The 18,669-nt window shown below is 43.4% G+C and overlaps 1 protein-coding gene across 1 annotated transcript; it reads left to right on the forward strand.

The window, feature by feature from the left end:
• Window positions 1-2,739: 2,739 nt before the first annotated feature.
• On the forward strand, window positions 2,740-11,673 carry LOC141096423 (uncharacterized). The gene is made up of 2 exons (XM_073583001.1): window positions 2,740-3,061; window positions 8,300-11,673. The coding sequence occupies exon 2, from the start codon at window positions 8,306-8,308 to the stop codon at window positions 10,943-10,945; it is 2,640 nt and encodes an 879-aa protein (XP_073439102.1). The 5' UTR covers window positions 2,740-3,061; window positions 8,300-8,305; the 3' UTR covers window positions 10,946-11,673.
• Window positions 11,674-18,669: the final 6,996 nt, after the last annotated feature.

The following is an 18,669-nucleotide window of genomic DNA, read 5'->3' on the forward strand; positions in this document are numbered from 1 at the left end:
TCATTGGAGGCTCATGTTCATGAACCACACCTTTCCTTGTGTCCTTCACCCCAACCAAGATTGAAGGATGACGCAGGCCATAGTACTGATGATTACTCCATGGAGCTGTTTTCACATACCATGCCTGGATTATCAAGTGAAATGGTGAATTACCCAGGCCAAGATGAATCTGACATGGAGTGCACTGATGCACAGCCGCTGATGGATGATTCTGCTGGTACATTCACTCAGAGCACTACATTGTCCTCGCAGTGTACAGAGCCAGATTCTGACCCTGATGAGACTCAGGTGCCCCTTCCCGCACACTATACCACCATACACGGTGACACAGAGGAAGGTGCACATGACATAGAAGAAGAGGTGATGGATGACCCAGTTGTTGACCCAGATTGGCATCCATTGGGGGAAGAGGGTGCTGCTTCCAATAGCTCAGATGAGGAGCATCCACAGCAGACATCGACATCGCAACAACTGTTATCTGGCAGGCCCGGAGCACTCCAAAGACAGGTTCCAAACATCAAAATAGTTGCTGGACAGCTTGTCCAGAGGGTCAAAAGATCACAGCGTGCTAGGCCGCAAAATGTCTGCCAAAGTAGGAAGAGTGCAGTGTGGCACTTTTTTGACCAAAATCCTCATGATCAGGCCAAGGTTATCTGTAAGAAGTGCGCAAAGACCTTTAGCCGAGGGAAAAATCTGAAAAATTTGAATACCAGTTGCATGCTTAGACATTTAACCAGCATGCACTTGCAAGCGTGGACACAACACCAAACCTCAAGTGCCACATGTGCAACTGATCACAACGAAGGTAGTCAGCAACGCTACATTGTTTCCCCCACTGTAAGCCCACCGGTTAGCACAGCAGCAAATGTTGAGGTGTCGTTGCAAGGCCACAGCAGTCAGGGAATCCCACTGTTATATCAACGAAAGACTGATTCTAGGCCATCAGAAAGAACACCAACTCCATCACCATCATCAACCCTCTCTCAGTCCGCCCTGTCCACCGCTACTTCCACCATATGCAGCTCTCAAGTCCAGCTCACCCTCCCAGACACTATGAGTAGGTCAAGAAAGTACTCAGTCTCTCATCCGCGTACACTGGGTTTGAACGCCCACATTGCCAAACTAATCTCGTTTGAGATGATGCCCTTTCGGTTGGTGGAAAGCACAGCTTTCCGCGAACTCATGGCCTATGCAGTACCACGCTATGACCTACCCAGTCGCCACTTCTTCTCTCGCAAAGCCATCCCAGCCCTCCACCATCATGTGAAAGACCGCATTGTCCATGCACTCAAGCAGTCAGTGAGCGGAAAGGTGCACCTCACAACTGATGCATGGTCCAGTCGGCATGGCCAGGGCCGTTACGTGTCCATCATTGCGCACTGGGTTAATGTGGTGGATGCAGGGTCCACAGGGGACAGCGGTGGTGGGACAGTGCTGCCTAGCCCACGGTATAGGAAACAGTTGGCTGTAGGCGTTCGACCCTCCTCCTCCTCCTCCTCCTCCAGAAGCGAAAGCTCGTCCACAGAGCGCAGTCGTACGAGCACTCCATCTGCAGCTGCCACTGTTGCACACGATGTGTCCCCCTATCGAGCAGCTAGTGGAAAGCGTCAGCAGGCTGTGTTGCAGATGATGTGTTTGGGCAACAGACACACCGCCGAGGTGCTGGCCGAGTACTTGAAGCGACAAACTGAGTCATGGCTGGGCAGTGTACATCTTGAGGCAGGCAAGGTAGTTAGTGATAACGGCCGTAATTTTGTGGCAGCCATAGCCCTTTCAAAACTCAGCCACATACCTTGCTTGGCTCACACCTTGAACCTGGTGGTGCAGTGCTTCCTCAAAAATTATCCGGAGTTAACAGCCCTGCTCCAGAAGGTGCGAAGACTGTGCGCGCACATCTGCCGGTCGCCTGTACACTCCGTTCGTATGCAGAAGCTGCAGCGATTGCTCCACCTTCCCAACCACCGCCTCATTATCGACATTGCAACAAGGTGGAACTCCACCCTGCACATGGTGGAGCGGCTGTGCGAGCAGAGGCAGGCCATAATGCATTTGTGGGAGGATACACGGCCAGGCACTTTGAGAGCAGACATGGAGTTGACAGGTGTGCAGTGGTCGAAGCTGAAAGACCTCTGTAAAGTCCTTCAGTGTTTTGAGGAATGTACACGGCTGGTAAGTGTAAAATATCAGTATTTCTATAATAAAAAAATATACAGAGTCTAGTCCAGCTAGCAGAGGCTCTGGTTAGAGTGTGACTGAGCTATTCTGGATTCCTTGGCTCACACAGCTGTCTCTCTTGTCAAATGTATAGGTCAAAATAGTCAAAGCTGTCAAAATGTGACTATTTAGAGATAATGAATGGTTCTAAAGATCTCAGACTTTAGGCTTAAATATCTCAGACTAAGGTAATGCATAAATAACTGTATACATATTGTTAAAATAACTACGGTTCACTTAATATGGAAGAACTTCTGAACATAGTGGCAAGCCACCATATGTGGTTATAGTTTATAGGGCAGAATAGTATATAAAGCCGGTCTAACTCTTGTTCAGGAGATCTCATATCCCTTGAGACTCTCGAACACCCGGACAGCTGTTCAAGACTATATGTAAGAACAATGCTCGTTTTCTCTTCAAATAATTACTGCATGTCATGAACTTACTTTTCTTCATTTTTGTAATCACTTTTTGAAATGAATAATTAAAAACAAGATTTATTTTATCCTCAACATTGCTTTTACTTTTTGATTCTCAACCGTGCAAGAAGATATATATATATATTTTTCTACATTTTGGCGAGCCGTAGCCAGACTGATCTTTTGTGCTAATTTTGGCTGGCATTCCTTCCTCGATTGTACAAGGGGGGAGCACGAACTCTGCTAAAAAACCACCTGTTGTACAAGCTTCCTCAGGAATTCCACTATTTCACGGCACAAAAATCACACTGAACCTGAAGACGACGGGTGAGGATCGTAAAGAGCTGCATGCGTCTCATCCAGACGGAGATCTGAGGATTGCATAAGGACACAGAGGACCATCCATTGACGGGAAAGACTCTCAATAGGTGAGGAAAAAATATAATGGATTTTATACATGATTATGCTAAGAAAAGTAACATAGATTTCAAGTTTGTTCATAATCATACGGATGCCCAATTATGGTCTAGTTTGTATAATCAATGTGAGGCAGAAAATGTTAAAATTGACAAAAGGTTTTTCTCAGTAAGAAAATTACAAAGGAAACTTCAGAATGTTATGCAGCTAGTTCATGTGTATAATAGCTTAGTCTTTGAGAAAACTGAACCTAACACCTATAAAACATGCTTTGTCACACAAGACATTAATCACACTGACACACCAGGTGACACACAAGAGTCTGACGGGGATTACTTTGATTGTCCAAATTGTTTGATTTTGTCAGAACATATAGAACAATTGGAAGATCAAATAGATACCAGGACAGAGTTATTGTCTAAATTACGACAAGATATAAAGAGGGTTTCTGTTAACACAAGATCAACAGGTAAACAGGAGGACAGTGTTGCTGCCTCTTCATTTGTACCAAATATGCAAAATCCAGATGCTTCAGTAGAGGAATTAGAGGCAGTAGAATTACAACGGAAAAAATTACATGACAGAGCAGCACGCATTAATCTGAAAATACACGATCAGCTAATGAAAATTGTAAAAGACATTCCAAATTACAATGATAAGATGGATGCCTTTTATAATGCGGACACTTTTGAATCAAACACAGACAAATACAATCTGAATGATGAGCAAAAGAATAAAATATTCAAAGTTTGGTTACCTTCACATATGGGAAAAAGATTACAGACCACACCCAGATTAAATGATGAGAATGAAATGGCACATAGTACAAAAGAAGACAGACTTAGACAATTAGTATTGTTTATAACTGGAGAAGACATGCCTACAGTTGATATTTTAGGGAGTTTACAAACAAATATTTCTGAAGACCCATTCTCTTTTTTGGTAAAGTTTGAACAGGCCTATAGGATGGTAATGGATCTCAGGCCTCACGAAGAGCCGGCATCCATGATCAAATTTTTTGTAAAGAAGTTCAAGTACTTAGATCCTGCCTCAGTGCAATTGGCTAACACTCAGCCATCATTGCAAGAAGCAACAGTTTTTATTGACAGAATAAGGAGATCCATGAAACAAAATCAGGTCAAGGCTAAAATAGCGGTAGTTCATGAGAAGGAAGACAGTCAACTGAAACCTAGAGCCACAGTATTCTCCAAGAGCAGGGATTACATTGAGCATAGAGGTAAAAATACTACACAAAGGAACAATATCCATTGTTATTTTTGTGGTATACCTGGACACTTGAAGTGGCAGTGCAGGAAATTTTTGAGAGCAGAATCAGAGATGGGTACACAAGGAACAGGTAAGCTTGGAAGGGAAAACGGACTCATGCCAAAATCATACACCACACCTTCCGCACCTGCATTACAATTATCTGCACCTGCTCATACTGCCAACAGACAAACACAGTCACCATATGCACCATTAATCAGACAGATCAGAGAAATGACAGTGAAGGAAACAGAGTCAAGGGATAGAATTCCAAGGTCTTTTAAAAAGGACACAGGTCTTCTCCCATCTCCTTCATCTTTCTGACAATCACAGACTATTCCTGAACCACATCCATTGGAATTTGTGACTCGAGTTACATTGGATGACTGTCGAAGACCATTTATCAAAGTAAGTTTAGCAGGACAGAATGCTGTATTCCTCATTGACACAGGAGCTCAGTTAAGTGTTACAAACCTTGATTTGAAGCTAAACCCAGATTCACCAGTTTGTACAATTGTCGGTTTCAGTGGAAAAGGTGGAACTAAAGCAACCTTAGTTCCCAATGTGATTTTGGAAATACCTAGTTCTTTCAAAACAGAAATTGACATCTGGTATTGTCGTGATTCTGAAAATATACTTGGCACAGATTTTATGCAGAAATTCGGATGGGTAGTTGACCTAGGAAATCAAGTGATCTGGAAAGATTCCAATGGTTGTAAACCGGTAGTCATTGATCCTAATGATTATAGCCATGTTGGAAGTATTTGCTTGAATGATGTGGTGTCATCTGACCATTTGTGGCCTGACACTAATGATGACAAGGTATTGACAGAAATTGTACAGCTTTTTCCTTCTCTTTGGGCTCAGTTCAGGAATCAGGTTGGAACAATGAAAGACGTTATCGTGAATGTGGAGGGGCGTGATCCCCCGCCACAGCGTCAGTATAAATTGCCTCCAGAATCAATTGACTCTATGTCAAAGATCATACAGGAATTGTTAGATCAAGGTGTTATCCGAAAGGCTAATTCTGTAAGTAACAATCCTTTGTGGTGTGTTTTGAAATCTGATGGTTCTTATCGAATGATATTGGATTTACGGATGTTCAATAAGCATACACCCAATGTCGCACCAATTGTGGCAGATACTCATGACATGATGGCAAGGTTAAATGCAAAGGCCAAATACTTCTCTGTACTGGACATTAGTAATGGTTTTTTCAGTATACCTCTTGAAAAGAGTTGTCAGTATAAGTTTGCATTTACTTTCTTGGACGAGCAATATCTGTTTTGCAGGTTACCTCAAGGAGCACATTTGTCACCTAGTGTTTTTCATCAGGCATTGGCAAAGGTATTATCCAGATTTTCGAGGCCTGATTGCATTCTGCAATATGTGGATGATATTTTATTGTCTACAGAGGATAAAGAGACACATGTTTCACTTCTGACAGAATTGTTTGAGTTGCTGCATGATGCAGGGTTGAAATTGAACACCAAAAAGGTCAAATTGATGCAGACTGAGGTCAGATTTTTAGGGGTGCTGTTGAGTCCAGGAAAAAGGCAGCCACTGCAGGAAAGAATTGAGGCAATTGCTTCCCTACCAATTCCGACATCACACAAGGCATTGAGATATTTTTTAGGTCTTATGAATTATTCAAGGGATTTCATTGAGAATTTTGCAGATAAGGCCAAACCTTTATATGATCTTTTGAAAGGTGAAAACAGTGATTACTTTGGTCCTTGGGGTGATGAACAGCAAACCTCATTTGAACAATTGAAAATGAATTTACAAAATGCACCTGCTTTGTCCACAGTAGATCCTTCGGCTCCATTTGCTTTGCAAGTGCACACTACAGAGACATCTGTTTCTGCTGTATTACTGCAATTACAGGGAGAAGAGTGGAGAATTTTGGGCTATTTTTCAAAACTTCTCTCACCTGTTGAAAAAGGTTTTGAGACCTGTGCAAGACACTTGGTAGGTGTGTACTTTGCAGTCAAAGCAACCGAACATATTGTCGGGTTCAACAAAATCATTTTGCAAACTCCTCACTCTACACTAAAACTTCTCTTTGAGAATAATATCCCAGGTGTGTCACATCAGAGATTTGCTCATTGGTTATTGTCATTGTCTCCCAAACAAATTGAGGTAGATTACAAGGCCAAATATGTTCTTCCTCAGCTGATGCAATATGAAGGACAAACTCATGATTGTTTACAGTCTTTTCAGGATCCAAGTCCATCACTTTTCAGACGGAAAGCAGAGGTAACAGACGAACCAATTTTTGTAGATGGTTCCAGATTCTATTCAGATGGGCACTATTATTCAGGATATGCCATTTTTTATCCCAAAAGAGGACAGGTTGTGAAGCACAAATTACCGAGTCATTTTTCAGCTCAAAGAGCAGAGCTAGAAGCAGTAAAAATGGTACTACAGCTGAATGAAGCAGATGATCAGTGTCCCATTGTGATCTACAGCGATAGCTCTTATGTTGTAAGATCACTGACAGATTACTTGTCAGTTTGGAAAAAAAGAGGCTATGTAGATTCATCTAATAAGACTCTTGTTCACAGTGACACACTGAAGACAATTTTCAGGATAGCATCAAAAAACCCTAATGGTTTTGCTATTGTCAAGGTTCCGGCCCATAAAAAATCTGATGATGAATTATCTGTTGGAAATGCAACCGCAGATATGCTAGCCAAAGAGGCAGCCCTGACAGGAGAAGAGGTGTTTGAACCTGAACCTCTCGAGGTTTCAGCAGTTCAAAGAACAGACACGCATATCCCTTCTTTTGCGGAAGAACAAGAAAAAGACTCATCTCTTGTTGCTTCCCGGGTTGATCCAAAACCTCCCTTTGTTTGTGAAAACGGGGTTTTGTGTCATGACTTAAACGGGGAGTTGCGTCCTGTTGTCCCAAGACATCTACAGGTTGAGTTCACAAAATACAATCATGAAAGTTTGGGTCATTTGGGCCAACAAAAATTGTTAGGCATTCTCAGAGAGAAATTTTACTGGGAAAAGATGGAAGAGACAGTGCAAAGTGTTGTTCAATCATGTCTCATTTGTGCCCAAATTAATCCAAGACCAAAAGGACAGAAACCGCCACTACTCCGATTCGCACCTGCAGATGGTCCATGGTCTACGTTACAAATCGACTACATTGGACCGTTACCATCAGGTAAAAATGGTCTCAGGTATGCATTGGTTGTGATAGATGTTTTTTCTAAGTGGGTTGAAATTTTACCTGTCAGGAAAGATGATGCTTTGTCTACAGCTAGAGCATTAGTTAATCATGTCTTTTGTACTTGGGGGATCCCAAGAATGATCACCTCTGATCGAGGAAGTCACTTTACAGGAAAAATCATGCAAGCCGTTTGTGCTATTCTAGGGGTACGGCAGCAGTTTCATGTACCCTACCATCCACAGTCTGCTGGTATTGTGGAAAGGATGAATAGAACAATAAAATCCAGAATTGCCAAGATGTTATTGGACAAAGGCAATACTTGGGTTGATGCAGTACCTTTTGTACTGTTGAGTGTAAGAGGAACAACCTCTGCCACAACTCAGTTTACTCCTTTTGAACTGATGACAGGAAGAAAAATGCCATTGATTTTTCCTCATGAACCATTTTTGTCTACACCACAAAAAGATGCTGTTGCAAGGTCCAAATGGTTGCAATTGTTACAGGAAAATTTGAAAACGATTCTTCCACATGCTGCATCAAGAATGCAGAGAATGGAGCCACCATATGTATCCAAATTCAAGAAAGGGGCTCTAGTGATGATTAAAACTTTCAGGAAGAATGGACCTTGGGAAAATAATTGGGAAGGTCCCTTTGAAATTATCGAAACCATGGGACAAGTGATGATACTTGTGCAACGAGCATCTAAGGTGGTTAAAAATACCCGCAGACAACAAAAATTGTGGGTACATGTTGATCAATGCAAACTGTATATTGCAAAATAATGATACTGCATTTCTTTTAGGAAGAAATGGATTCCAATAAGAACTGGAATACGAAACTCCACGTCCTTTATGGAAGGGATTCAACACCAATCCTTCAGGAGAAAAAGAAATTTCCCAGGAAAAGCTACTATCTGATGGGAATCACATTTCTGCTGTTTTGTACTGTTTCAACTGTGATCTACGCTGAAGATATTTCACACCATGGAACAAATACTAGTGAAGTGAAGGAACTTTTCAAAGGAACTTTACATCCAAGGAAACCAAGAGGAACGAATCTACAAAGCTTAATAGATGAGGACATACCGGACGATTCAGTAGATATTACTGGAAACATTTGCATGGGTTTTGGTGCAAAATGCTGTATTGAGCTACACTTCATACATGACACTGACATAATATTACATGCAGCCACAGGACCTAAGACGAAGTTCACACAGTTACAAGGAGATTATATACACAATAATAAGACAGGCACATGGGAATGTAGTCCTACAGATGTGTTATTCTGGAATATAGAGATAAGAGGTGAAGAGAGAGCTGTGTGGTCAGGCGACATTACAAATGATATGATCGCAAAAGGGAAAGTTGAAACATCCAAAACAGATGCTTGGTTAAGGACACAACTTTTTGGGAAAGTTTTAGATCCTTCATTTCTTTCTATTACAGAAGGAGACGAGGATTGGGTAAAAACATGGAATTTTCAGATAACCAGAGAACCAGTACAAGTACAGGTATCTGTAGTTTTTACAGTTTCAAATACTATAGCTCCAGAAGTAAGGGTTACACCACAAGCAGTATATAGTCAAGAAAATATGTCTCCTTTATTACTAAAATGCAGCACGAGGTTAGAGCTACCTTCAGAATCTTTGTTAATATGGACCAAAGATAAATCATTTTTGGGAAGTTTTTCAAATGGTCCAACAAATGTTATACACAGAGGTCAATCCGGTAACGTGAGATGGTTAAATAAGGATTTTATTTTTTCTGTAGATAATCCATCTCCTAAGGATTCTGGACTTTACCAATGTTGCATTTTAACGAAATATAACTACAAACAATGTAGAGATGTAAAGGTAAATATATGGTCAGCAGTAGATAATGTATGCACACAGACAAGATTTCAACCATCTACTCCTTTTCAGATCAATCAGTTCCAAACTAAACCTCTGTTACGAGATGGAGTGTTTCTGACCATGGTATGGACCTTTAACATGTCTAACTGGAAAATCTCTTCTAGATATCCCCAGTGTCAACCACATCTCACTAACATGGAGATGGGAATAGAACAATGGTTTGGGAAAAGAACTTCAACACAGGTTAGAAGTAAGAGGGGAGTGTTTGAAGGTATTTTGGGGGGATTAGGAACAGTAGGAAGTTTAATTAACACTATGGACATTCATACACTTAAATCAGATCTGGAAAATATTGGGTATATTGGAGGAAAAGGGGTAAAGATTCAGAAAAGTTTGAATCAAGTCCTTGAAAAGATGGTTTTGAACACTGCTACTGTATTGGGATCTTCTGTATCACATCTTCAGGATGCTACTTTAGCTTTAATGGAAAGTGAACAGGAATCTCAAGTGGCCAAAACATGTCTAGAAATTCAGATTGAATATTCCACCAATCTGAAAATGATTGCACAAGCCTTACAAAGTGGAATTACCCCTTTAGGGCTAATAAGAAATTTGCCCATAGAATATAACTTTGCGTTAAACCATACAGATTTGTGGGTAAATAAGTGGTTAGGATGTGAACAGAACATTTGTGTAGGAACATCACTGATTCCAGTGTCAGGAAGAGAAGAAACCCTGGTTCCTATAGGTGTTCTGGGAATTCCTGTCAGCCCTACACAATTGTTATATTATCAATTACAGTACACAGATTTTGCATTTGATGGTACAAACATTGAACAATTAGACATTTCGTCATGCTTAAATTTTGTTTCCAAGGTAATGTGTCTACCTGGACAGGATAAAGTCATTTATCATTCATGTTTCCATAATCATACTTCTTGTTATGCCAGAGTTGAGAATGTCCACACGATACATGACTTGGTGACACCAGTAAGCGCTAACAAAACTTGTTTCCAAGTCATGTCAGGAAGAGAAGCAGTTTCTGCATTCTTCTCATCTTGTGTACATGTCGAAAATCTGACAATGGGTTTATATTGTATTGAGGGAAATGTTAAAACTCTCACAAAGAAGGAAGGAAGTATTAATATTACGTCAATAGGCTCAAGACGTCTGAAAATCCTTCCGATCCAGTTCAATTTGTCACAAGTCAATAAATTCCCTTGGGATTTGTGGACAAATGAAATAAAGAAAGACAAGGGTTTATTAAATCTGCTGACAAAACAATTAAAAGAAGCTGAAATTGTATTTAGACATGAACAAGGTAATCTAAATGATATTGAACATGAATGGACGAGTATGTCAGGCTCATCTTGGTGGAGAAATTTAGGAAAATCTGTAACTAGTTGGTCACAGTCTTCAGCGAAAATGGCAGCAGGAAATGTATTGTCTAATCCGATCGTTATTTTATTTATCATAGTTTTGCTGTGTATAATATATCAAATAATTATTATGTGTAAAATTAGGAGAATTTATAAGAATATAAAGATAGAAATGAAAAAGGAAGATGATATTTTAAGAGAGATGTTAAAATGAAAAAAATATAACTCTCTGATCTAATTTTTGTTTTTACAATAGGTTTGAAAATTCAGATGACATTCAAGGCAGATGTTGATACAAGGTTTTCAGAATAAAGAATGAATGTGATACGAATGGTGAGAGAATGAGTTAGGATTGATTATGATATGTCTCAAATCATAATCAGGGGGGACTGTAAAATATCAGTATTTCTATAATAAAAAAATATACAGAGTCTAGTCCAGCTAGCAGAGGCTCTGGTTAGAGTGTGACTGAGCTATTCTGGATTCCTTGGCTCACACAGCTGTCTCTCTTGTCAAATGTATAGGTCAAAATAGTCAAAGCTGTCAAAATGTGACTATTTAGAGATAATGAATGGTTCTAAAGATCTCAGACTTTAGGCTTAAATATCTCAGACTAAGGTAATGCATAAATAACTGTATACATATTGTTAAAATAACTACGGTTCACTTAATATGGAAGAACTTCTGAACATAGTGGCAAGCCACCATATGTGGTTATAGTTTATAGGGCAGAATAGTATATAAAGCCGGTCTAACTCTTGTTCAGGAGATCTCATATCCCTTGAGACTCCTGGCAACACCCGGACAACACAGCTGTTCAAGACTATATGTAAGAACAATGCTCGTTTTCTCTTCAAATAATTACTGCATGTCATGAACTTACTTTTCTTCATTTTTGTAATCACTTTTTGAAATGAATAATTAAAAACAAGATTTATTTTATCCTCAACATTGCTTTTACTTTTTGATTCTCAACCGTGCAAGAAGATATATATATATATTTTTCTACAGTAAGCGCAGACGACGCCATCCTAAGCATGAGCATCCCACTTATGCGTCTGCTCATGCAAACTTTGACGCACCTTAAGGAGCAGGCGTCTGCAGCCAATGTTGATGAGGAGGAAGAGGAGGAGGGAATCCTTGATGACATTCAGCCATTGTCTGCTCAGGGACCTCTCCTGGACGAGGTGGAGGAAGAAGAGGAGGAGGAGGATGATGATGGGGATGATTACTTAGGGGAGGAGGATGCATCTCGTGGGGCAAGTGAAAATGTTGGCGTGGCAAGGTCTGGTACAGGGTTTGTGCGTGACTGGAGGGATGTGGATTTGCCAGAAAGTGCTCCTCCAACCAGCACTTGCAGTGCATCATTGACACCGGGAACATTGGCCCACATGTCAGATTATGCCTTGCGGATCCTAAAAAGGGACCCCCGCATTGCCAAAATGATGAACGATGACGACTACTGGTTGGCCAGCATCCTGGATCCACGCTATAAAGGCAAATTACAAAACATCATGCCACAGGAGAACCTTGACCTAATATTGGCTAATAAACAAGCAACTCTGGTAAATCGGTTGCTTGAGGCATTCCCAGCACACAGCAGCGGTGATGGTTCTCACACGAGCCGTACGGGCCGGGGGCAGCTTGGCAGAGGTGTTTGTGGTGCACACAGCAGAAGTGGCGTTGGAGACAGGGGTTTCATGACAATGTTGTGGACTGATTTTTCAAATACCGCTCACACAACTGGTAATACTGCATCGATGGAAAGTGACAGGAGACAGCAGTTGTCAACTATGGTTACAAACTACTTTTCCTCCCATATCGATGATCTCCCACACAGGTCATTCCCCTTTGACTATTGGGCCGCTAAACTGGACACCTGGCCTGAATTGGCCCAATATGCCTTACAGGAGCTCGCTTGCCCAGCTGCAAGTGTGCTATCGGAAAGAGTCTTCAGTGCAGCTGGATCAATCCTGACAGAAAAAAGGACCCGTCTGTCAACCCAAAATGTGGATGATCTAACCTTCATTAAAATGAACCATGCATGGGTTTCCAAGGATTTTGTCCCACCTTCCCCTGATGACACATAGGGTGACAGAAAAATGGCTTGCTTTGGTCCACCTCTTCCTGGGACTTCACCTATTTCGCCTTTTGCATCAGCTGAATGTCCAACATCAACATATGCCACTTTCTAAAACTCCCTAACTGTGCTGCCTCCCCCCGGGGTCACCACCTAGCGCACGACACCGTGCGAGTGCCGTTGCCCTGGACAGGTGGGTAGGCCGACTCTTGGGCGCGGGCACTGGCACAGGGTCCCTCATAGTGCAATCAAGTGTCTCTGATGGTGGTGGTGCACACCCGCCGTCAGACACACCGCCGTACTATGAGGGGCCCAGTGCCAGTACCGACGCCCACGAGTGGGCCCCCCTTGCTTGGGCAGGGCCCCAGCATTTGCAATCTTTACCTCTCCCTGCTCCTCCGCTGTGTAATCTGGGCCGTCAAATCCATACTGTGCCTGACACCGTCTGAGCCTGCCTCCTGATGTATAGACATATATTTTGAATGTGTACACTATCCATACATGTTATCCGGGGATACGGTTCCCTTTCTAACCTTTGTGCAATCCATACTGGGCCTAACACCGTCTGAGCCTGCCTCCTGATGTATAGACATATATTTTGAATGTGTACGCTATCCATACATGTTATCCGGGGATACGGTACCCTTTCTAACCTTTGTGCAATCACGTGCAATCCATACTGGGCCTAACACCGTCTGAGCCTGCCTCCTGATGTATAGACATATATTTTGAATGTGTACACTATGCTATCCATACATGTTATCTGGGGATACGGTACCCTTTCTAACCTTTGTGCAATCACGTGAAATCCATACTGGGCCTAACACCGTCTGAGCCTGCCTCCTGATGTATAGACATATATTTTGAATGTGTACGCTATCCATACATGTTATCCGGGGATACGGTACCCTTTCTAACCTTTGTGCAATCACGTGCAATCCATACTGGGCCTAACACCGTCTGAGCCTGCCTCCTGATGCATAGACATATATTTTGAATGTGTACGCTATCCATACATGTTATCTGGGGATACGGTACCCTTTCTCACCTTTGTGCAATCACGTGTAATCCATACTGGGCGTGAGAACGGCTGGCGAGCTGTTAAGCAAGCTACAGCACCTGTGGTTTGCACACGTAAGTTTTTAATTTTTTCAGGAATGACGGTTAGGCCTAATTCCGGAACTGCGGTTGACCTGCACTTACTGGGAAATCATCGTTCGCGGGTAATAATTGTAATCACAGATCCCCATCACTAACGTTGTTCAGCGGGTTATCTGCACCTGTAAGCGACAAACGCTGGCCTTTTCAGTGTAGCGCACATGCAGCCACGGACATGTAAGGGCATGACACACCAGTTATTGGCCAATCTCATGTGCCAGAGCCTCACGTGTCCCTCTAGTAAGCCGGACTCGGACCGCGGGGCATGACGGAGTCTCGTTCGTTAACGGAATTAAGCTTGCAATGTGTGCATCTGTTCTGTAGCTGGCATGGTTGAGGTTGCCCGTGTTGAGTCAAATTACGCAGTAGGCTCCACTCCTGGTGGTGCCCTTCTGGACATTCCTTTAAGGTTCAGCTTTGCAACCATACTGCCCACGTAAAACAAACACTTTGCCTTCATGAACGCTGTTTGGAGGGTCATGACTTGTGGGAATAACGCCGCCCAATCAGTTAACCTGCTAGAGAGATCCTTCGTTGCTCCCAAGCATGACATCACACTCCCTAGGAGGAAGGTAATGCCACTGTGGCGACCGTACTCCTGGGGGCGACACAAGTGCACTGATGCCCAGCCACTGCTCGATGAATCTGATGGTACATTGACCCAGACCACTACATTCCCCTCGCACGCTACACGGCCTGAATCTGACCCTGATGAAACTCAGGTTACCCTTCCCATATACAGTTCCATCTTACACGGTGACAAAGAGGAAGCTGCAGATGAAAGTGCAGGTTCGGCCCACCCGCCATCAGACAGACCACCGTACTATCAGGGGCCCTGTGCCAGTGCCGTCGCCAACGAGTGGGCCCCCCCTGCTTGCTCAGGATCACAGCACTTGCAAGGTTGAAATACTGTGCAGTGAGATGGAAGATGGGGACGACGAGGAGTCCAGACTAGTACAGGGATTCCCTAGCGAGCAGACTTATTTGATTGTTTTCAATGTTGGGACAGCAATTTTTGGGGAGCACTATACTCTGGAGAATGATAGATGGGGCCCACCATACATTGGAACATTCCAAAGGTGGACATCAGACACTGGAGCAGCATTTACAGGGCCCATTATACACTAGAGCATTAGAAATGGGGCCCATTATGTTTGGAGCATTATTTGGGCCCATAAGACATTGGAGCTTCATCCATGGGGACCAACATATACTGTAGCATTATGTGGAGCTCATCATATACTGTTTCAAACATTATATGGGACCAATGATTCTGTATGGAGAAATAGATGGGCCTCGTCATGAGATGTAAAAAGTGAAGTATTTTTCATTGTACTATACCGCTATTTCTCTGCCGTATCGGAGCATGATGAGTTGTGGTATGTGTTAAAGGGGCGCTCTTTCGCCCAGGGCACATGAAAACCTGGAGCCAGCCCTACCCCCCCCCACAACTTTAGCCAAATAACCCCCATTTTTCAGTGCGTAACTTGTATTATGAAGTTAATTAAGGTTGACAAGCTTAAGTAAGAAGAATTGATGCTTTTGGCATTCAAATGGGCACTGTAGGTGTGTTTCCTGTCCTGCTCTCACTGCCGACTTTTATTCCCCATTGACTTACATTGGGTTTCGTGTTTCGGGACGACCCCGACTTTTCCCTATAATCGGACGATCTTGCTCGACCCGACTTTTGGAAAAGTCGGGTTTCACGAAACGAAACTCGACCCTAAAAAACCAAAAGTCGCTCAACTCTAGTGGAGGGATATACACAATACACAATAATCTATTCAAAATTCTGCATACAATAAACACGTATTGCCCGTCCCTATCTATTATAGCCTCCACTTCTTCGTATGGAGTAGAATTGTGGATTAACACCGACACTCCCCTTGCATAGGCCGAATACGTTGAGTGATAAGCCTTCCTCACCCATCTTTTTTGTAGCATTGCGACTTTATCCTCTACCAGGTGTGTCTCTTGGAGGCAAATCACTGAGGGCCTCAGCTTCAGCAGATATTGTAAAATTGCAACCCGTTTTGAAGCGTTAGCGAGACCCCTAACGTTCCAGCTTAGAATCTTAATTCTATCCCCCATAATATGTTGCAATCCCAAACATTAGACACGTTATAGGTAGAATCTCGATCCTCCCCCCCACCTCCCCACCTCTACCCCCTTTCTCAACTTCCCAACTGGAATAAACTCCCCTCCCCCCCCCCCCTCCCAAAAAATTAGTTGTCTCCCACAGCCTTTAAGCTGATAAGAATTCTCTCTCCCTCTCTATTTGAGAACCAGTAGGGCGTTTTAACAGCCTAACGATACAAGCTCTGTATTCCAACTACCCTCCCGTCCACATTAATCCAACTGCAATAAGCGTTGCGCCGCCGAACACAACCTTCTTAAACCAACATGGCATTGCTTCATCTCAAAGATGACCATTAACTTAGTAATTTCAAACTAAATCACAGTTAGTCACTGTTTCAACATCACTCAGAGCATGCTTCAACGGGTCCGTCCCGCTCTGATATTTTGTATATTAGAGTCAAGCCAGAGTGTCGCCTCCTCTGGGTTCTGAAAAAAGTGCACCCGGTCCAAAGCTGCGACTCTCAGTTTAGCTGGGTAGATCATCGAGTAGCGCACATCTGTCTCGTAGTCTTCTTTTAACTTCTCCAAACGTCATCCGGAGCTTCTGGACTGCTGCAGAATAATCTGGGTAAATGGAGATGCGATTGCCATCTATGGTAAGTTCCGCATGGGTCCTGGCTTTCCTCAGCAGAGTGTCTCTGTCTCTATAATTCAAAACTTTAGCCAAAATGACTCTTGGAGCTGATCCTGGGGGCAGGGGTCTGGTGGGCACCCGATGCGCTCTTTCAACAGAAAACATTTTGGTAAGGCTATCCCCTCCCATAGTATTTTTCAACCATGACTCAATGTACTCAGTGGGATTATTGCCCTCTGCTTTTTCTGGCACCCCCACAATCCTCAAGTTACTCCTGCGGGAGCGGTTCTCCAAATCATCAGTTTTAAATTCCAGCTCAGCTATACGTTGCATATACTTCTTTTCCCTTTTCAACAGTTCATTAACCTGGTCCTCCGCACTTCCCACACGTTCTTCCACCACCTCCACTCTCTGTTCAACTTTGCGCACTGCAGCGTTAATCGCAGCCATCTCCCCCTTTAAATCATCCACACGACCATTCAGAGCTGCAAGGGCAGATTTGTTGTACATTACCACAGAGAATATGTCCTTGATCGTCGGCTCTGCTACATCCAGTGTGTCCGGCTGCTCAAGCTGGCCAGTACATGCAGCCACCTCAGGGGATCTCCATTCCTCCCCACCACTCTGTGGCTGGCCCCCTCCTTCCTGCTGTGTCCCAGGGACATGTTCTGGGTCAGGTCTCTCCCCTTCAGCCTCTGACCGCTCATTAGCAGCCTCCTCTGACCTTGCAAAGCGTTCCAGCCGAGCGATCACCTCCATCTTCCTCTGATATGCCGCGCTCGCCCTTGCCGCCTCCTCTGCAGCCTCGGTGCCATCTTGGGCCTGAGCATTTCCAGACGCTGCCAGCTCCTTCTGTCTCCTGCGCGTCATCCTGCTGCGGGGCTCTTCTCCACCCGACCGCACTCTACTCCCTGCTACTCCCCAGGTTTCTGCACACTCCGTGGGGGAATTTCAGCGTTCGGCGGCGCTGCAAATAGCTATAATCAGGGAGATTGTGGCAGGAGAGCTCCTCTGCACGTCCTCTCACATCGTGCGCTAGGCCACGCCCCCCATAACCCTTCCACTTAACCAAATACTGGAGTCTCCGTCTAGCCAGACGGGAATCCAGTACTTTCTCTACCTCATGTTCCATGTTACCTTCAACCAATACAGGGTCTGGAGGTGCCACCCCCGGAACAACAGGTTCAACAAACCTCTTCAACAAAGATTTATGGAACACATTATGGATTTTAAATGTGACAGGAAGAGCCAAACAAAAAGAGACCGGATTAATAATCTCCAAAATCTTGTAAGGTCCAATAAATCTAGGCTTAAACTTAGGAGAAGCCACCTTCATAGCAATATTTTTTGATGATAACCACACCATATCACCAACCTTAAACTGGGGACCAATGGTCCTATGTCGGTTGGAAAACCGCTGGGCCTTTTCCTGGGAGAGAGAGAACTTATCCACCACTTGGTCCCAGATCTGGTGCATTCTCTCCACCACAGTGTCAACACCTGGGCAGGCAGAGGGCTCCACCTGCCCTGAAGAAAATCGAGGATGAAACCCAAAGTTACAAAAAAAAGGTGACATCAAAGTGGCAGAACTAGCCCTATTATTTAAAGCAAATTCGGCCAAGGGCAAAAATGAAACCCAATCATCCTGATCAGCAGAAATAAAACATCTCAAATATGACTCCAAGGTCTGGTTTGTTCTCTCTGTCTGCCCATTGGTCTGAGGGTGAAAAGCAGAGGAGAAGGACAACTGAATTCCCAGCTTGGAACAGAAAGTTCTCCAAAATCTAGACACAAACTGAACTCCTCTGTCAGATACAATGTTCTCAGGAATCCTGTGCAAGCGAACCACCTGTTGCAAAAACAGGGGCACCAACTCAGAGGAAGACGGCAACTTAGGGAGTGGTACAAGATGAACCATCTTAGAGAACCTATCACAAATCACCCAAATAACAGTCATCCTTTGAGAGACAGGCATATCAGAGATGAA

This window comes from Dendrobates tinctorius, unplaced genomic scaffold (genome assembly GCF_039654945.1).
Source record: "Dendrobates tinctorius isolate UK_male_01 unplaced genomic scaffold, ASM3965494v1 ptg000075l, whole genome shotgun sequence".
Taxonomy (NCBI): domain Eukaryota; kingdom Metazoa; phylum Chordata; class Amphibia; order Anura; family Dendrobatidae; genus Dendrobates; species Dendrobates tinctorius.